Source organism: Rhamphochromis longiceps, linkage group LG23, assembly GCF_057381845.1.
Source record: "Rhamphochromis longiceps isolate RC_006_pf linkage group LG23, R_longiceps_female_GT1.1, whole genome shotgun sequence".
Taxonomy (NCBI): domain Eukaryota; kingdom Metazoa; phylum Chordata; class Actinopteri; order Cichliformes; family Cichlidae; genus Rhamphochromis; species Rhamphochromis longiceps.
Window position 1 is genome coordinate 20,941,162 of NC_140578.1, and position 21,655 is coordinate 20,962,816.

A 21,655-nucleotide genomic window follows, 5' to 3' on the forward strand; every position below is an offset into this window, starting at 1 on the left:
ACATCAGCTGTGGGTTCAGATTCAAACCACTTGAATGAATAATGATAAGAACTTTTTCATTTTGATTAAATGTTCAGTAGTTTTATTGACATTTCTAACTTTGAAATTGGTCAAAACCCCGAAAGGTCTTTTGAGTCTGTGGTTAATAAGAAATAAAAGAATTCTTTTCATCTAGCTGAGAAACTTTCCTCCTTCACGAGAGGTTTTTGCTGACACCGATGATTGACTTTGGCAGCGACTCTTTGAAATTCCGCTGTCGTGGTGAAACATGAGACCAGCACATTTTAGTTCAATTAATACTTGATGATAGAACTTTTATTTTCTCTTCCTGCATCATGTTCTCCATTAACCATTGGCTTTCAGGATAAAATTTCTATTTTTTAAAACACATGCTATGGTTTAATCAAAAAGTGCACCTTCAAACTATGAACTCTCTCTTTCTCTTGAATTACTCATTGATTTTTACCACTTTGACAAAGCCCCTCTGGACTTCCAAGCACTTTGGAAACCTGCTGTATTTTATTTTATAGATATGTTTAATACTATCACTGAGGACATAGCCAAGATAGACCAGGGACAGCCACACCTAGCATAGAAAAAAGCCTGGCAACTCAACACAATGAAGCCCGTTACAGAGCTATACATGTACTGACAGAACTGGAAGTGCATCCAGTGAGTACTGTTTTCTGATTGTTCGAGGAAGTTCTGCTTCAACAAATCCATACAACTTTTGCTCCAACTTATACAAAATGCTCCAGAACCAGTGGAATTCTAATGAGCCCAAACCTGAGTCACAATCCAAAGACGAAGTGAAGAATAAAGTGAAATCAAGCCAAAAGCCAGTCCTAAAACTATGAAGTTCAAAACTAAATCTGCAGTCAAGTCCTAAACCAAATACAAAGTCAAAAATAAAATTATAAGATAACCAACTCCAAAATGAGTCTAAAACCCAACTCTAAACTGGAGCAAAACCAGGCTAAAAGTATGTGAGGACCAAAGACACGTCAAGAAACTAGTTTAAAACAGCTGAAAATCCAGCTGTTTTAGCCAAACCCAGCAAAAATCTCCAAAGCCAAGTCCCAAATGGCCCAAAGGTGAGCTGAAAAACCTAAAATAAAAGTCCGTATGTAATCCAAAACCATGTGCAAAGAGGTTCGAAATGAAGTGCAACGCCATGTTAGAAATCATATAAAAAGGAAGAATAAAATAAGATAAACAAATTAGTCCAACACCTGATCTAAAGCCAAGTTCAAACCACAGTGTAAAACAAAGTCCAAATTAGAATGAATCTAGTCAAAAATGTATGAAACTAAGACCGAAGACAACAGTGAGAGTGAAAAAACCTCAAATAATGTCAAAAACAGTCTAAACTATGCACAAAGCAGTCCGAAGCCAAGTTAACACCTAAATATGAAATCAAGAATAAAACCTGGCATTACAAAGTCTGAAACGTATCTTAAATCAAAGACAAAGTGGAAGCTTGTCTAAAACCAAGTGCAAAAGCAGTGTATGGCATGTGTAAAACCAAGTACAGACATGCAATCCAAAAATCGTGCCCTGATCTGAACCTCATGGTGTCAGTCTGAGATGAAATGACTGTGACAAGCAAATCTGACAGAAGAACTCTGAGAACATCTCCAGTTTTTCAAAGCTTGCTCACTTCACATTTAGTAAAAATATACTTTTGTGCATATATTTGTGTAACTCTGAAGTTCACAGATTCAGGACAAAGGTGTCAGCTTTGCATTCTTTTATCAGGCTCATCTTCCCCAAAACCGCAGAATCAGCCGTCTTCCAGATAACCTTACACAGGTGAAAGACGCCCACAAAATGCCCCGTGGACACAAGTGTAATCTGTAGAGGCTGTTCTCCTCGCCGTGCAGCACTTCCTCCCCCACTGTCTGCTCGTCCCATGACCCTGATCTCACCCCTTCCTCCTCCTCTCCCAGATCAAAAGCTCGATAGAGGAACCGCGTTAGACGTGATATCACTCTCAACACTCTGTGTACACTGAGGTGGATGCTGGGAGGATTGGGTTCGCAGGTGGATTACTCACCGTCACCGCAGGAGTTTGTGGAGTGCGAGGGCGCTTCAGGTGGTCGTGTCAAAGCGTGCTTCATGTTGATGGCACGCAGCTTTTAAGGGGGGAGATCCTAAATCTGGAAGCTAACAAGTATTATGTTTGTATATCCAATTCGTCTTTGCTCCATTGTTAGAAAAGTGTGAACATAACCTCTGGAGCTGGTTGCTGATTGGGTTAAAGAAGTGTAAAGATCAACTGCAGTATGCAGCAGTTTGCATATAATTTGTCTTTTCTGTTCCAGCCCTGCAGGTTTGGCCGGCAGCCCCGTCATCTCCGACATCTCCCTGATTCGCCTCTCGCCAGCTGCAGTGGCCACGGGTGACTCTCCCTTCAGCCCGCCTCACCCCTATGTCAGCCCTCACATGGAGCACTACCTGCGCTCTGTGCACAGCAGCCCCACCCTATCCATGATCTCAGCGGCCCGAGGACTCAGCCCTGCGGACTGTAAGTTCACCCATCTTCTCTTTTTTATCTATGAGACAAAGAAAGACATTTATTTCTCTGTCTGCTTTTACTCTTCCACGTTGTCCAATCAGTTTTCAGGGGACAAATTCAATCTATATTGTTGTAAAATGTAACATTATTTCAATGGATTTTTAAGCTTTATACATCATTTACACATTTTACCATCTTTGCCTTAGTTTAACTTCAGGACCTTAAAATCCTTATTTACTTTTATATAACTGTTTTTCACTGCCATCTTCCCAAGCTGGCAGACAAAACAAATACGAGTCAGTTAATATTTTTTTGTGCATTTTCATAATTCATTCACGCTTTGGACAAATCACTTATTGGAGGATCTCTGCAGATTATCAGGTATTGGAGAAGGATATTTGCTTTGTCTCCTTCTAATTGTGGATACATGTAACCATTTTAATATGTCTAACTAGTCTTTAAGCTGAAATCAAAAACAAATCCCAGCTAAACTGAAGCTTATCTAATCCAAGTGTGAAACCAACTCCAAAATCCAGTCAAATGCCATTCAAAACCATGGACAAAACCAGTCTAAAAGCCAAATATAAAAACTAATAATACATTTTTAATTGGTTTCTTTCTAAGAAACCAAACTGCAGGCTCTTAACATTACAATATAAGTGCCTTGAGGTGACTTTTGATGTGAGCTGGAGCTATATGAATAAAAGTATACCAATTGAATGTACCATAACCAAGCCAAAAACTAGTGTATGAGAAGTATCTTTTTAAAAATGTAGATATTTTAAATTCTTTTGAATAAATCCAAAGATATGAAGCCATATCTTTAACCTTCAAGCCAAATAACCTCCAAGCATGTTAGGCTAGTTATATTTTGTATTTATCATAAAACTTTATGGTTTTATTTCCACTGGTTGAAAACTCCTTTGGAGCATCGTTAAGTAATATTGTGATTTTAGAAGGAACTACTTATGACTCAGTCGGCAGTCTGGGTTTGAAGTGTTTGGTGACATGTTTTGGGGTCTTTCTGCAGGGAAACCTTGACCTCCTCATCCTTCCACATTGATACTAAGAGGATTCTTTTAGAAACACTAAGTTGAAATTGATAAAACAGTGCTGGCAAACCCTCAACAACCCCCCACCCCTCCTCAAAATCTACCCGGACGTGATGACAACTCTTTCCTCAGCGCTGAATTACAATAACAGATTGGAGCGCGGTGGTGGGACGGGGTATAAATCTTCTTTTACAGTCTGTCAGTGGTAATGTGGCAAACCTTTTAATGTGAAATAAGCAGCCGCACCTGAGATCGGCCCGTGATAAAGCTGCACCGAAGGAGAAAAGATTGTTGAAAGACAAGGTGTTGAGTTTGGAAATGAAGACTGCTAGCCTTCCAGGTGACCTCTTTATTCACCTCAGCATGGAGATGTGACTTCCTGTTATTTTCACATCGCTGTTAAAGGACACTTTGGCAACAAAGAAATGTAATATGTGAAAAAAAGTCAACTGGAGCCCGTTTAAATAAGCATCTTTTTGTTTTTCGGAGGTTCTGCAGTTTTTAACCTGCTGGCTCTCTTCCTGCACTGCGTCTCTTTTCCCACAGCTTCATCTGATTAACTAGCTCTCTGGTCATCATTCAGAAGTTTTTAAGGTGGAAATGTGATCCTGTGAGGGCGAATTAAGGGCAGCTACTTCAGCTATGAAGTCAGCACGAGCACGGCGTCTGCTCTTTTTTACGCCCAGAGGCCTGATGTCGTCTGAAAGATCGATTAGGACTCGAGCAGGAGGTAGAGAGCCTGAAAAAAGGGAGCAAGACACAATGTGAGGACGTGGAGGAGAAAAACAGATTCATAATTCAGACTTTGAGGTGCTGACACATTTAAAAGGATCTTACTATGTGCAGATGTTAACACCAATACGATTCACGAGTTTGCATTATAAAGTAGCTGTAGGCTGCCTTTAAAATCTATAAACTAGATTAATTGGCAGATTAATTAAGTGGCTGCAACCACCTTAAAAACTGAAGAAAAAGTAGTGAAATTAGGTAACTAAACTCATGATGTGAAAGTTCCTCCACTGTCCATCAAAATAATCAGTAAATCAGAACTAATATTTACACTCCGGAGTCTTTGACCTTAACATACACCAACAACATAAAGACTTGTTTTCCTTGTGTGACTGAAGAAATGGGGGGTTGGTGGGTGGGAGCACCTACACGGGCTGTTGCACATCAGCGATCCAGCTCCACCCCACTGGCCCCTCTCCCCATTCAGAGATCCCCTCAGTGTGAGGCACCAGGAATTTGCCCCTCTCCCCCTTCCCTCCCTCCTCCTGTTTAGCCATTCACTCCATCCCTGCATCCATCTATCCTCCCTGTCCTAATTTCCTGTTCTCATAGCTTTCTTTAACTCTGCTCATTCGCACCCTCTCTGCTTGCTCCTGCAGTGGCCCACGAGCATTTGAAAGACCGTGGGCTGTTTGGACTTCCTCCTCCTCCACCTGGAGCCAGTCCGGCTGAGTATTATCACCTAATGGCGAGCCACCGGAGCCCCTATAGCGAGCTGCTCATGCAAGGGGCCGGGGCCACGGCGGGGGCCCACCTGTCTGACTACATCGCTCCCATTGATGGTGAGTACCTCTGAGATTTGACTTGAAAGGTTTCCAGCTGCAGTTTCCTAACTTCTCTAAGCCCCTAGTTTTGGTTTTCTGGATTCCTGTGATTTTTAGGCTAAGAAGTTCAGACATAGTACGATGACAGTAAATGAAAAAATGTGAAACTGCAGTTTCTGTCATTACCAGTGGAAGGTGCCTCCAAAACTGAGTCGGTCCCCATAGACTGCCATGTTACAATGTCCAGCTTTACAGCAGTGATGCACCCATACATTCTATTTAACTTCGGCCTTTTGCCCCAAACAGGTCACCTGGGTGTAAAAAAAAAGAAAGGAAAGGGGGCTTTAAAATATCAAGGATATGAGTGACAATGTACGCCACCGTATGCTTTACGCAAATGGTGAAAATGTGTGGAAACAGTTTTAAAGTTGAAATAAAACCTACGTTTGAACCTCTTTTGGCTTTTCATATTGTTGATTTTGACTTTCCAATCCAATGTATAGAAAAAAAAAGTAAACCAACATTTCAGTTAAGTTTTTCTAAGTTTATCTTATTTGTTTTGTCTTTTCTTTGGGAGATGAATCACAAACTACAAGTGTATCTAATCTGAGTTGTATATACTTCTGATAACAAACAGTGTATCTGTGTATCTTATGTGTTTTTATAGGTTATTTGGGGTGTTACCGTGTTGTGAGCGTTATTTCAGGTGGCAAATCCTGTATCACGTGAAAAGTCAGTTCATCCAGCTGACTAAAGCGGACTGTAGAAAGGTCTCTTTTCCCACCAGCCCACCCGGCTCTACCCAATGAGCTGCTTTGACCCCGATTAGGGAGATGAAATTCGTATCACGTTGGAGATGAAACAGAGATCACAGGAGAGGTGTATAAATAAAAAAGCCCTGTGTACATTTTTCATGTCAAACATCTTCAAACATCTGAAGGGCTTCAGGTATTGGACATGTGCTGAGCAGCTCGCCTCCACACCAGGCCTCCACCAGCACTTTTCCGTAAACATGGAGGACTTATTGTGGTGCTGTGATATTTCCACTGTGGGGCACATTTGGCTGCAGTAGGTATATTTAATGTAATGGATGCCTGCTTTGATCCGGCGCTTTGCTCTGCACCTTAAAAGGGTACCCGTGTCTGAGAGTGAGACTAATGGTGGAGGGGAAGTCCTGGTGATGAACACCAGAAAACTTCATCTGTCTGAGTCATTGTGATAATACCTGCCAGCTTAACGCCTCTGCACTTGCACAGATGTGACATTTCCTGTTAGTGTTTCTCATACAGTAAATTTCTAACTGGGTTGTAGGATATTTATGGCCATCTTCCTGCTCATCCTTTACTCACCTTTGCTTTTCGGTGCTTTACATAACTACTGTGTGCCACAAGACTCATATAAAAACACAGCAGGGAGAGAATTAGGTTCCTCTGGAAAAAAAAATCTTTATAAGAGATGACTTTTTCTAGAATTGTGAGGCGAAAGATAGAATTCTGGTTGTTTTCCTCATAAATCTGGCTTTTTCTGTCAGAAATCTAAAATTTTCTAGTAGAAATCTGACTTTAATCTCAGAATTTTGAAAAAAAAGTTATGGGTACCCATCAATATATATTTTTTATTGGTCATAATCCCGAGCAGGTGTGCTGGAAGTGTTAAAAACAAAACTGGAGTGTGAGAGTATGAGAGCTGTTGATTTTTAAAAAAATATTATTGTTGGCCTGTTTTTGACTCTCGTGTCTGGTGTGGATGCACGTATATATTTATTTTTTTGCTTTTTTATTGGGTTTTGTTCTAGGCACATGCTTAATAAGCAAACCTTGAGAAACTAGTTGATGTTACGCTTCAGAAAAGTCTCAAAAGTTATTCCAATGCTACTCATGGATTTAGATTGATTTATCTGAAGTGCAATTATGGATAACATTTGTAACCTGCCAAGGGACTGCATATATAAATTGTCTTTAAGCTAACTTTGCAGCAATGCATCAAAAGGCAACATTTGTTAATATTGCAATTTTCCCTTTCAATTAAAGTTTAAATAAAAAACAAAACAAAACAAAAGCAGCTTACTCTATACTCATCAAAGCAATAAGCTTATGCATTGCTTTTCAGCTGGTAGCTGGTTTCCAGTACTTATTTCAGGCCAGTGGTTGCCTTGGTAACCCGGTCACATGTGATACTTTTCCATTGGAAGTTGCTTTAATTTATTGTTAATTTGTTGCCTCAGTGATGGGACTGATAATTCCAACAGCTATGTGGCGAAGTTGGTGACCTTCATTGACATTGGATAGTCTCTCATTGCTGCATAGCTGTTCATACACTCTTTAGTAATATTCTATACAGCACTAGTTACACATTTTAACCATCCACCATGTTTTGCTCAAAAGGGTTTTAAAGGATTCTTCAGGACCTCGTGTGTTTCATGACTTACCTGGTTAAGTAAAGGTTATACTTACTCGCTGCAACATCTTGTGCTACTAACTGGTTTTATACAAAAGTAAAGATTGTCACCAGTTTAGCTTCCATTTGATTTCTCGTCAACACATAGATGTCTTTCATTAATTTTGGATGATTTGGATTTTAAAGTATTTTGAAACAGTAAACACACTTATGTTAAAAGTCTACCTTTAAGTAACCAGGTCGTGTGTGACTGCTGCATATATTTGCTGTCTGCTTGGAACAATCATTCTCACCTTCTTCTTTCCAGTAATATATGTAAATTCTAAAGCAGCTCAGGAAGTCTGAACTCATAGAAGAAAGCACAGTGATGTTTCCTCTATAAATGAACTATAATGAGCTTAAAGGACAGAACAACACATTTGCGTGGGAATTTTAGGTCTTTACATTTCTAAAACCTTTACATGTGGTTTCTTGCTGGAGTATCCTGAGGCTGTAAAATGAAAAGGAGAACTCCAGGTTGTAACTTGCAACCAATCTATGAGGTCCACAATGACACTGAAAACAGAGCACATCTGAAATTAAATATAAAAATACAATATATAAATGTACAAAATAACTGGTGACTTTAGGCCTCACCCCAAGTTTTGCAGTGAGTGATACGGTTGCCTGCTGAGCCGCTCAACGAGCCGTCAGCGTGGGTTAAACTCTTCCCCACAGGCTTGTGAATGAGCTCGCTGTGTTATGGTGTTGGAGGCCAAAGTTGTGCTGCTGAGAGCTAAGGCAGGCTGCCAGCAGCGTGAAGCCGGCCAGCCGCGCTCACTAAAGCTGTCATAACTCAGTTTCCAGCCGTCCCGAAACACTATGCAGGCGCAGGAGCCAAAGCAAACGGAAAGCACGTTTGGCTCCGTCTCGCCAAAATGTCATTGTTAAGATATTCACTGAAACTGTGAGCAGGGAGCAGCAAGATCACTCTACCTGCCAAACACGGTGAAATATTTCCATTCTTAGAAATGAGGGGAGGAAAGCTGGTGATGTTTGAGAAAAACTACTCAAAAGAAGCAACACATAAGGTATCTGTCTAACAGGAATGCTGTCTAAGATGCTTTCTTCATATTCATCTTCTGTGGTTGCACTCAGTCCTACAAATATTTAGTTTTCCGCAAATCTGTTACCAGGCTTTTGGTATCAGAAGGTTTTGATTGGTTTGTTTTGGGGCTTTGTTAAAGCTGAGTAAAGATTCAAGGTGGAGATATTCAACACATGCAGCAGATCTACTAATTTCTGTTTTAAGATCTTTAAATCAGTTTTGTGTGTGTGTGGGTGAACAATTCCTCTCGTGTCTCCCTATCTTTGACACCATCTGTGGTAGTTTCATGTTGAATAAGTAAGCTCGAAGTTTTTATGTTTTTGAACGTAATCTTTCACACCATCAGATCAGTTTTGTTTTCAGTTTGACTTGTTTATATTATAATGATTTAAAAACTTTCTGTTACAAATAAAACAGTCTCACGCTGCAGGTGAAAGAACAGAAACTTGGCAAAGTCATAACATGAGATTTTATTTTATAGTGATTACATCTTTATTTTCATGAGAAAAGGTCATCTTTTTTTTAGGCATCGAATTTACTCATCTGTTACACGTTTTCATGGTTGATGGTCTGGTGTCTTTTTATTAGCTCCAGAATGAGAGATGTGCAAAGTGCAATCATGTAAAGTTAACCCAGAGAGCCGACACATCTGGGCCTAATCCGGGCTTCTTTTGGCACTTGTCGTGCTGGCGAGTGTCGTTTCTCAAAAACAGAACATCCTTGACCTCTGGCTGCGTTGTGGCAGCCATGCTAACCCCATGTTTATGCAGTCATTCAAGGCCAAAGAAAACTGCAGATGTGGGCCACATCTGGGCCAAACATTCGCTTCTAGCTGGGAAGCATCTTTGACTGGTTTTCCTCATATTTATTGCTCACATAAGGAAAATATTTTTGGCTGTCATTTAGTCACTTTTGCTTAAATGTTTATTTAAAATTAACAGATGTCATAGTTGACAGACTCCTTGTGAGTTTTTTTAAGTGCTTATGTCAAAGTTTGACTCTAGAATAATCGAAAGTTTAAGCAGCTTATTGATTTTTATCTAAAGTTTATGACTTTCCTTTAATTGAGAGCCCCCCCCCCTCCCCAAAATGTTTTCAACACACCTCACCCCCCCCCCCCCCTCCCCAAAGCAGCTTCTAATATAAATCACAATGGAGAAGTGGGGGAGGCGGCAGTGGCAGCGGCGAGCGAGTCGAGCCGGGGTTTTCCATTGGTCCATTTATCAGTGGAAGTGGCACATTAATAAACACATCTCCCCAGAGGTGAGAGGAAGTAACAGAGATGAATATGGCTGCCAGTCCTGAACGGCGTCATACGAGCCGCTGCCGCCATCACCGATAACAGTAGGAAAAAAAAGAAAACCTCACCCCCACCACCACCATCAGCATCAGCATCAACCTGGGCTTTATCTGAGCTTCGTCTGGTTAAATGTCCAAATTAGCATCCAGCAACACCGGCCGCCCCTCAAACAGTAACAAACCTCCAGAGCTAAGATGTCCCTCGAGAATCGAGGAAATGTTTTTCCTCTTCTGTGGATTTGTTAGATCATCATTCAAATTCCATATGTCCCAGCATAAAGATGCCTCCTCCTCCTCCTCAAGTCTTTAAACAGGTAACATATGCTGCAGGACATACTTGGAAAGACCCTCTGAGCCCCATCGTTAATAAGCACGGCAGTGAAAGCAAACAAAGCAGAATTAATTGCTTGCTGAGCTCCTCGCTGTCGCAGGAAAAGCTCAACGTCAGAGCCTCTAGTTTCTGAGCCTTGGTGACAGGAAGTGAACCAGATGTGCTCCAGGAGTCCCCCCAACTGTTTCTTTGTAAGGAACAAGGACAGATTTTAACATTTATCTTAACAGCCCTTTTCCAAGCAGCATTTAGTGTCAGGTGTCCAATACAATGCTTTAATGTGCTTTAATTAACTCAGTTTTTGAGAACATTAGAGCCACCGTCAGTGGTGGAAAACTCATGGATAAACTCTTTCTTTAAATGTACATTTTTTAAATATTCCCATCTTTGAGGAAGATACCAGCTTCTTTCACTGTTATTATTTGGTAATTTGATGTGCAAAAATAAAGGGCAACTTTTAAGGCTTCCATTTGTTTTTGAGCAGCAAACAGATATGGCTGTGTGCACTATGTAGACTAGCCTAAAAACAGCATGTTGCAGATTAAGACCAGATTAACCTGCCACATTGTAGTCATTACCAGGGTTTCAGAAAACGTATTTGAATCTTCCCAGAGGCTTAGCTCTATACATGGTAATACCCACCATGATGTCACCCATGAGCTTGTTAACTCATATTTTGAAGTATTGTCTTCAGCATTGGGCTGTTTTTTTTTTTGTTTGTTTTTTTAATCCAATTCACAGGGAAACGTGATATAACGTGCATATCTGAGTTTACCACCATTTCATTGACAGAGCTCAGAGATTCCAAGATTGCAGAGAGGGAGACACTGACACAAGATCTTTTAGGGAAAAAAAGAATTGAAAAGTTTATGAGCGGTAACAGATGTCATTCAGGATAATAGTGCTAATTATAAATATTGCTGATACCGTAATTTGTCAAATAATTGTGCTAATCTATGTGATGCACCGTTACAGTTTATGGGTGCAGCTTGCTAGCCAAGCTATACCAACCAGCATTAGCTCATAACTTCTTCCCATCCTTTCATTCAAATGTGGTCTGACTCAGAAACCCAACATGGAGATTGTTCAGTCTGCTCACTTTAAGGGTTCACCATGCCAGAAATACATGGGTGACATCATAGTGGCTACTGACATCTTTTATATACAGTTTGTGGGGATTGACTCACTCTGACTTCATAGGAAAAAAATATCTATAGTCTCAGGCTGAATCGTTTAAAATCTGTTTATTTACTTATGTCACATTAAACATTATTATTTAACCATAACACCTAAATACAGTCAGTGTGCTTCTCATTGTCTTCTGGACTAGCTGGTTAGGAAAAAAATGACAATTAAGCATGCAATGAGTTCTGTATGTCCGCCCAGTGTTACAACTTAAAGAAAAAGGAAGTTTGGAGCCTGTTTTACCTGCCTGAAGAAGAGTTTTGTTGTCTGAATTTACATGTCAGAGCTGAGATCGATCAGATGGTTCTGCATACATTTCCTTGCAGTTGAAATCAATTCTTTGTAAATTGCCCTCATTTAGCATCGTGAAGTCCAACCCAGACTGGGTGATGTTTATCTGGAGTAATTACGAGGAATTATTGCGGGAAGATTGATTGGTCGTGTCTGAATCTTAATGAGGTCGCCACATGTGGGCAGATGTGAGAGCTGCATTGGATTTCATGCAGACACATGTTTGGACTAAAGACTAAAGTTGTGAAATGTAATGATCAGACAGCTGCAGAGGAGGCTAATTCCCTGCTTCACTCTAAGGCCTGTGAGAATTGAAATGAGGGTTTTTCTCCAAAAGAAAACTTGGGAAAAAAAAACATGTATTTGTCTGTAATTTAAGCCCTTCTCATGTTAATTTTTTAAAACAATAAACAGCCAGTACATGTTGACCTCTGTCAAACTCTCCCAAATCCAACCAAGAAACACATTGATTAAAAAATGTCCCTAATTTTTCTGATTTACGCAGAAGTCAGTTTTATTGATTACTGTTTAAACAGCACCAAATACATGTCAACGCTGTGATGCTGGGGATATGTTTCCCTCATTCTTCACCTTTGTGTCAGCCCATTAAGGACACATTTCATTGCAGTGCATTTGTATAAAATACAACCCATTACAGATGGTAAAGTGACCTGCCTGTGAGTATCAGGGATGTCTCAGTAGGATGAGGCACTTTGGGTACTCAAAGATTACACACATCAACCAAGCAACAGCACCTTTCAACCACCAAACAAACAGTTTCATATAGATGCATGTAAATTATGGTTTAACTACAGTTCTAAATGTGCCATCAAGGGACTAAGTCCTGTTATTAGCATATTAGCTTCCTTGTAAGAAAAACAAATTATTTACTGATGCTTCTTATCTACATGGACATAATAAATGTGGGGTCCTTTGTCCATTTGCTCAAATTGATTGAGTGCCATTGTGATGACAGCTGTTTTTAGATTAAAGGTATTGACCAGTGTCAGTGTTTTAGTCTCTGTGTTGGCTTTTTTCAAGACAGAAATGAACCTATCAGAATGACAGGGTAAGTTATCAGCTAACACAGACACCGATTCTTCCTAATTAAAAGCCAAATAAAATCAGAATTTTACTAAAACTGGAGGGATGGTCTGTTAGTACAATAACCACACAATAAGCCATATTATCTGTCAGATGATCATATGAAAAGTGCACCAGAAGGAACAAACTGATCGCAGCTTATAACTGTATGCTGATGATCTGATTTTATTTATTACCAAAATTAAACAAATCCTTTTAAACTTGGTCTAGAGGTCCATTCAGGAACATAGCAGACAGTTAGCAGCTAAAGCCCCTGTCAGTCAAGGCGGCACGACCTAATAATGCCGATGTCATGGTCCTGGGCCATGTTGGCCCAGTATTCTTAGTTTTCGTGTGTTTTGTATTTTGTTCTTTATTTATGCCGTGGTTCCTAGGTTGTTCTGTTAAGATGTTCCTTATTTGATTACCCCCTGTGTGCCCCTCTGTGTATCTGTGAGCCCTCGTTTCCCCTCCTTGTGTTTTCCCCAGCCCGTTATGTCTGTGCTCTCCCCGTGCTCTCTCTCTCCTCCTGTCTGAACCTCTGTGTACTTCCTGTTTTACTTTGACAGTCTCTTGTCAGTATGCGTCATGTTGTGTTCACTCCTGCCCTGTCTCATTACGATTATCTGTCAGCTGTGTTCCCCGTGTGCTCCCACTTCCCTCGTTAACCCTCTGTGTATTTATGTCTGTGTCTCCCTCATGACTGTGTGCCCCTCCGTGTTTCCTCGTGAGTCAGTTCCTTTATGACTTCACAGTTTAGTTTCATATTATTTTGTATCGCCTTAACTTCCGTCAGCAATAAAACTGTGTTTTGAGTTCATTCCTGCCTCCGTGAGCTTGCGTTTGGGTCCTCATCCTGCCTGCACACAGCCTAAACATGACAGCCTTAATGCAATTTAAATAGGTGAATTATAAAAAAAAAATTATTCCCCTGTATAGTTGTCATGAGGGCAAATTAACTACATAGGCTAAAAATGTTTTTTTTATTAAGCTGTAAACACATTTATTTCTGCTGGAACTAAAGAAATTAAGTTGGACATTTTAAGTTTTGGAGCCCACCTCTAGTGGACATTAGCGGACCGGTTTATGTCCGACAATATTTTCACCTTTAAGGTGTTGCGGATAAATACAAAAAAATAAAGCCAGTATTGGTACCAAAAAAACAGAAGATTTATTCATAACACATGGGAAAAGACCCAGGGAAACCGAGTTAATGATAAAAATGATTAACAAAAATAACGATAAAAAAAACCCATACATTTCACACCCGAGCCTCAACTCTCGCGGCCCGGTATCAAACGACTCACAGACTGGTAGCGGTCCCCCGGGGTTGGGGACCGCTGACTTAGACTGTACAGTAAAGACAGTTTTCATATAATGTTATGCAAATCAGCATCAGCATGCATAACTGTTAAAGCCAGGTGGCATCAGTGTTATACTTTATTCCCTATGTAAAGACAAACTGAAACCCAGCCTGCAACTATTTGAATTCTCCCTCCACTGAAAGTGTTCTTTACTTATTTTAGGAAAGTAGGGAGTTGTAAAGCGAAATACCCTGAAAACATGGTGATTCTTCTCAGTGTTGTGCAATCAAACAACAACTAACCCCCTCGACCCTTCTCCATTTAAAATTTGTGTCACTGGGACAGATCCAGTCGGATGTAGGTCACTTATTCCAGACGATTGCTTCTACAGTGTAATTCCTGCATCCTTGAGGCTTGAGTTTATTGTCTAATATCTACAGTAATATCTGCCAGGCTCTGTTTGTGTCAGTGAAGAGATAGTTTACTATATTCGCTGTGAGCACTTATTGATAGGGCTGTTGTGAGTCCGCGGGGTTTTGGGTGTCACAGCGATGCTGCAGCAGCATCCATCACAGCAAGCATGCACTTCCACCCTCACCGCTTTAATGCCTCCGCCCCAAAATAGCACAAACAGCAGACACAGGCTGATTCTAAGTAGACTGCATTCAGGTGGAGAGTGACTCGTTAGATTTAAGAGTCTTTCCTTTAGACTCCTCTCACTGCTAACCTACATGTTACCAGTGTGATGGATAATATCACCTGTTCACCCACCTGTGTGTCATCCACAGTGTCGCGGTTCTCAAGCCCCAGACTGACGCCGCGGCTCAGCAGGAAAAGGGCGCTGTCTATCTCGCCGCTGTCCGACGCCAGCATCGACCTCCAGACGATGATCCGCACCTCGCCCAACTCCCTGGTGGCATACATCAACAATTCACGCTCCAGCTCGGCCGCCAGCAGCTCCTACGGACACCTGTCGGTCGGCGGGCTCAGGTATCCGCACCCACACTGATGTCAGATAACGTAACACCTGGATCTGTCACTCAAAGGTTCAGTTCCACTGAACTTAAACCTTCTCATGAGACAAGTTTTGATTCTTTATCTCAATCACTGAACCCTTGCAGTGTTTGATCGCCTTCTCAGACTGAACAGGTTTATTCCAGCTCAGGTGTCTGATTTTCTCTCTCTCTCTCCTGATTGGTTGTTATGTTGCAGAAGGGAAAAGCCACAAAGTTTTTTCTTCTTTCTTTCTGATTTTCGTTTTTAATTTTATTTCCTCAAATAATTAAAGAATGGAGGTTAACTGCACAGTAAACCAAAGTTTAATTTATTCATTGTAAATATAAGTATCAAGTTTTATGTTTACCGCTGAGATTCTCTTTTATACAAAAATCCTTTATACAAAAATTTCCTCTTGCAGCCCGTCCTTCCCCTTCCCTCACCCCATCAATCCCATGGCCTACCAGCAGCTCCTCTCCCAGCAGCGAGGCCTCAGCGCCTTCGGCCACACTCCGCCCCTCATCCAGCCGCCGCCCACCTTCACCACCCGCCAGGGGGCCCTCGGCCTCTCCTCGCTTCCTGCCTCCACCCACAACAGCGACCTGGTATCCAAGGTAAAGGGGCAAGGGTTTGATTCCACTTCGCATCATTTTCTCCATTTCATTGCCCCTCGCCGTCCTGCTTTCCTGTGTGATCTGTCATGTCCTCTCCAGTACAGGAGAAAAAAACTAATTTACAGAAATGAAAGAGGAGTTTGTGCTAAAGGAAGCTGTTCTGTACCTTTAAAACCATCAAATATGGTATCACACAGGGATAAATGTAAGAACCAGTGCACTTTATTTTAGAAGTACTGCAAGTGATTTTATTAATTCATTTAGTTTCTACACAAAGTCATATTTGCTGATAATTTTAGGTTCAGGTTAGTATCAGGATGCAGGTTAGAAATGATTTTTGTATTGTGTGGATGTTATTTGATGTCTGCGCTCCACGTGCTCTGGACCTTTTATGGAGTTCTGCTTCACAGATGGCTTGATTGAATTATTGATTGATTGATTAACTGGTGTGTGACTAAAATTAAACACATCCACATTTCTGAGGAATGCTCAAAGCTGAGAATTTAGTCTAAAAAATTTTTTCCCGTAACTTGATTCAGTTTTTTTCCTTTTCAGTATATTTTCCAGTCTTCACATATTTATATGTGTCTATAGAAGATGCTGTCATATTGATTTGGACAGAATTTAGCAGCAGTTTTTGTTAGAAACAAGTTCAAATAATCTTGAAGTGAATGAGAGCTTTTGGTTTTCCACCTCTTTTAAAGAAAAAATGCTTTTTAAAGATTTAAAAAAAAAAAAAATTTGCTAAAAAAGCCCTACTTGTTCTTTTTTGTTTAACTTGTCACATAGGACCTGGTTCTGGATTCATTTTTCAGAAGTAATAATCTAATTTCTATTTTTTGTTGATTTTCAGCATTAAACTCTTTTTATTTGTTGCTAGTAAGGATTATTATTTTTTCATTTTTGTACTCAGTTTCTGGTAGTCGCTGCATTTTCCTTCTATAAAAGTCATTTTTTAAGCACATTTTCACTGGTTCAGTAACATCAGCTCTGTTGACACATTCTTATAAGGCTGTTGTTAATTTTCTATTTTGACTAAGCAGACGTAAAATGTTTATTCTTACAATATGACAGCTTCTTAGGTGGAAGTCATAAACACACCGACATCTGAATACTGTCATTACTAGATATTGTAGATTTCTTATACATTTTTATTTCTTTTGCCGTTTTAAAAAACAAGACTGTAAACATCTGCCTCGTATATTTGAATCAGTATTTAAAGTTCTTCAAACAAAAGACAGTTTTGTCTGGTTTGAGTTTAAATAAACAGAGAAAATAATATAAGTTTAAGACAGCTGTAAGCTGACAGAGTTTTGTGTACTCGAAGCTTTCTGGATGATTGAAGCCTCTGATTTCTGTGCGGTTGCAGGAAATTCCCCCTTTTTGTTCCCCAGGTATTTTTCTCCATGCCAGCTGCTGAAATAACTGTTTAGCCGAACCCTGAATTTTGCAGCTCCGGTTTCCAGCTGTTTGTTCTCACTGTAGATTTTGTTTGTCATCATCCCGCCCTCCGCTCGCTCACCGGGTCACGGCGCTCTCAGTGTTTTTATTTGCGGTGTCAGCCTCCGCACATGCTCGCAGTGTCCCCCTTGGAGGTAAACTCTCGGGGGGAAACCCATCATTTCTCTACTCCAACACTTGGTTTCTCTGTCTAATCTGGTCGTTTAATCTCGGAGTCTGGCTCAGATTACAGATGTTTGTGTGAGAGGTTAGGAAGGGCATCGTGTAGATCCTGCAGAAGGGAACAGGGGCCGGTGATTTGCCTTGTGTTATATTTTGAATTGGATTTGCCTTTTTTAGAGAGTTTTTCAGCTGAGAATATGAATTACTCTATGATAAATATAGAAATGTTTGCATAGTTTAATTTTTGTTCTAGTGGGGTTTTGTCTTGGTTGCTTGTTGTTGTTGTTGTTGTTGTTGTCACTATTTCATATAAATAATATTAAATCTACTCCACAGGGTGACACCATATTAATGCAAAAAATGTTAAATTTCAACTTAAATGCACTTAAAGTAAGTTAGTGTAATTTATATAACCCAGTATCACATGTAAAACAGCATAAAAACAATAAATAAATACAGTAAGAAAAAGTATTAAGTTAGAAAGTAAGAAAATTACAAATTAAAACAAACAAAAAATAAAATAAATAACAATAAATATATACACAAACAGAAGGAGAACAGCAGATAAATCACTCAAAATAGTAATATTGTCCTCCACGGGCTTCCGTACATCTTGAACTTTAGGTTACAGTAACCCTCCTGTAAAAATATGATTATTGTGCAGGAGTAACAGGATTTTTACTGGAGATAAACTTTTACTTCAATTCATTTAAATCCGTTCTAGATGTTCTTGCATAACATCTAAAGGTGTCTGATCCTGAATCTTTCCCCTCCTCAGAACCACAGAGGCGACTCGGCCGTCAGCAGCACAGTTGACCCTATGAACACCAAAAGGTCAAAGGTCAAGCCTGAAGCAGAAGGACTGAGGCCATCGTCTCCCTGTTCACCGGTACGAAAGAATAAGAGAAAAATGTGTTTTACTGCTTTGCATCAGGGTTATATGGAGTAAAATGACCTTTAAGTTAACTGAGACTTGAACTGTAAATAGATAATTTGCTCAACAAAGTCTGAACGTAGTTTCAGGAGTGAGTACTCTTTAGAAAGAGGCATTGTGTGGAAAGACGGGACTTAGTTTTGAAAGAAACTTTGGCGCCACTCATTAACAATGCTTTTAAAAAAGTCACGACCTTTTGTAATGAGTAATCAGATGTTTGTAAAATCAGGACCTTTTTTGGATCATGAGGTGACGTTTTTGGACTGTTTTGAGAAGCGTGGGAGTTTGGACAGGAAAGTGGGAACATTTGTTTGCCTTCACTCTCTGTGTCCTGATCCGTGGCCCCTGATGCGCCACAGCCTCCTGTGACCTTCTTGTAAATCGCATCTCGGATACAGAAAAACTCCACATGATAAGAGCTTTGCATCCATTCATTTGGCTCCCCCTCCCTCTCCCTCCGCGGCCACTGTAAACTGTGCCAGAGCACTTCATTTTCATGAAATATTGGCCGGGCTTTATTGTCATGTGAGGAGCCTTTTCCTCTTCCTTTTGACAAATTTGCGGCTTCTCTCCGATAGCGAGGCAGGTTTGGGCGTGATGCATGGGGACGGCGGTGCGCGCAGTCGTCTTGGGGCCACCAGAATTGATGAAGATCGCGTGCGTGGGGCAGAGACAAACATGCTGCAGTCAGCACCTTGTGTGTCAGTGTGTGTGTGCGTCTTTGTGTTGGTGGAAGTGTACCGGGAGCCACGTGGGACAAACTACGTGTCAGTTTGTGTCTCAGACATGTGTGAGCGTCCCTGTACATTTGTCTTGGTGAGGACACTGAGCAGGAGAACATTTTAAACAGTGCCACTTCCAGGAAGTGGGGACATCTGAGGAAAGTTTCAATTTTTTACAAAGTTGTGAACTGGAAAGTCTGGGAATTTTTTGGAACGCGAATATATATATATATATATATATATATATATATATATATAAAGAATGTCCCAGAGTTGTGATCAATTATTCCAACCAAATGATATATATATATATATATATATATATATATATATATATATATATATATATATATATATATATATATATATATATATATATATATATATATATATATCATTTGGTTGGAATAATTGATCACAACTCTGGGACATTCTTTGATTTTTGTCAAAGTTGTGAAAGGAAAAGTGGGAACAATTTTGGAAATTCTGGAAGTTTTTTAGACAGTGAAAACTGGGGAAAGTGGAGGCGATATTTAGAAAACAGGGAAAGCTTTTATCAAACTGAAAGAACTGTTTGAGAAACACAGTTTCTCAACAGGTTTACCAGATTTGCCGCTGTTGAAGACGAGCCCGGACGCCTGATCACACACTCAGAAACACAAAGCTGACAATGTGAGATTTCAGTGTTTGGTTCATTTACGTTCACGCTGCTGAATTACAAGCTAACGTGGAGTTGTAAACAGAAGTCACGCGTGTGTGTTTGTGGTTGAGGTTGTCAAAACAAATCTGATGCCAACCTCTTCAACTTCAGTGAAGCATGATGGAGCGGTGCGAGCTTTAATCTGTAATTTACCATCTCTGGTGTTCGTGGCAGGTAAAACATATGAACAAACAGCTGAATGTGACTCCTAACAGCTGGGCAGTAAACGCTTCCACATGTGCTTGGTGCAAACAAGCCCTCAGATGAAGGCGAGAAAACGTGCTTATTTCAGTTCGAATAAATAACTCTCGGTGTTTTTCATTTATATTGAGAAAAATAAAGGACAGCTTGACATGTGTTTAACAGTGTTCGGTCTGGATTCTCTACAGAACCATCACAGTGGCTTGTTGGACCTGAAGGATGACGTGGATCGGGACGATTGTAAGCAGGAGCCCGAGGCTGTTTACGAAACCAACTGCCACTGGGAAGGCTGCACCAAAGAGTACGACACGCAGGACCAGCTGGTCCACGTAAGTGTGCGACTGCAAAAAAAACACCGTCTGCAAACTGATAAATATTCTGACATCTCAACACCTTTGCTAACCTAAAAGAAATGAAGCTGACAGAAAGATTTGTCCTGAAACCATAAAAATCAGGCCAATGAAAACCCTATCTGCCTCTTGAATAAATACCATATGATCAACGTAGCTTCTGAAAACTCAGATAAAGATATTAAATCTAGACTATTAGAGTTTGGTTTGGCTCAGTTGTGGTTAAAAATCAATCAGTTTAAATTCCAACAATGAGAATGTCAAATCTGAATGTTATTAGTCATTTTTTCTTGCACCATTCACACATCATGCACCAAGCACTCATTTAAAACAAAAGTAAAATATGAAGGTCCCAGAAAGTTGATTCTGTTCATCTGGACATAGCTTTTTCAGTGGGGGAAGATATAAAATATGATAGATAACTGCGACTCAAACTGTATTCTATATGAAACTCTGTTGTTGCTTAACAGGTTAAAATGACTCCTGTTTAGACTGGTGACCTTGGTTGGGTTCCTCTTGTGGCAGCCAAACTATGGTCTCCTTAAACCTGACCAAACAAAAATTAGAACCATAAAAATTATGATCGTCACATATTATATACAAACCTCAGTTTCCCTGTGAACATCCAACACATTGTTATGCCACAGCATGAACTACTGCCATTCTGGCAGATACTGCTGCTGACAAAGAGAGAAGTACTGCCCATGATTCAATAGCTTGTTGAACCACCTTCAGCACCAATAACTTGAGGTAATGGTTTGCTGTATGACTTTATCGGTCTTTCACATCATCGTGGAGTCAATCTTCTTTGCAACATTACTTCAGTACATTGACTTTTGCCACTGAAACACCTTTATCATTGTCTTTTTCAGTCATTCTGTTGTATATTTGATGCTGTTCTTGGGATCATTGTATGCTTTACCCATCAAACAAAAGGCTCACATTTGACTCTGGAATACTTTGGTATACAGAAGAGTTCATAGTTGACTTGATGGCTGCAGGGTGTGCAGACTGCTGTGTTTAGTTTTGTGCATTACGACCAAACGTCTCCATTATGGTCTGACCTATCCAAAGGACATTGTTGCTGAACTCTTTTGTTTTGTTCAATGCAACATTATAAACCTAAGCTTGTTCAGTCTTTTTCTAAGTGTGCTGTCATGAGCTTTAACATTCAACATGCTAACTGAGGCCTGTAGAGTCTGAGATGTACCTCTGAGATGTATTGCACGTCTGATCTTGCTGGGATTCCCACTCCTGGATAGTAGTATTGTGTAGTATTGTGTTAATACACACCTGAATGCTGCACATCAGAAAACTGACAAAACCTCTGCTTTTGTAGAGGTGCTCTAGCTTGATGATGATCAGTTAATCGAGCTAATTTACTTTCTCACTTAATTTCAGTGGAAGCAGTGAGC

General features: G+C 40.2%; 1 protein-coding gene across 2 annotated transcripts in view; it reads left to right on the plus strand.

Moving 5' to 3' along the window:
• The window catches only part of LOC146641827 (transcription activator GLI2.L-like), a 99,188-nt gene that overhangs the window by 61,859 nt on the left and 15,674 nt on the right, over positions 1-21,655 (plus strand). For both annotated transcript variants that reach the window (XM_085397937.1, XM_085397936.1), the window contains exons 4-9: positions 2,325-2,527; positions 4,959-5,141; positions 14,889-15,090; positions 15,518-15,710; positions 18,112-18,222; positions 20,079-20,219. In XM_085397937.1, coding sequence (XP_085254063.1) covers positions 2,325-2,527; positions 4,959-5,141; positions 14,889-15,090; positions 15,518-15,710; positions 18,112-18,222; positions 20,079-20,219 — 1,033 coding nt within the window. The remainder of the gene's footprint in view (positions 1-2,324; positions 2,528-4,958; positions 5,142-14,888; positions 15,091-15,517; positions 15,711-18,111; positions 18,223-20,078; positions 20,220-21,655) is intronic.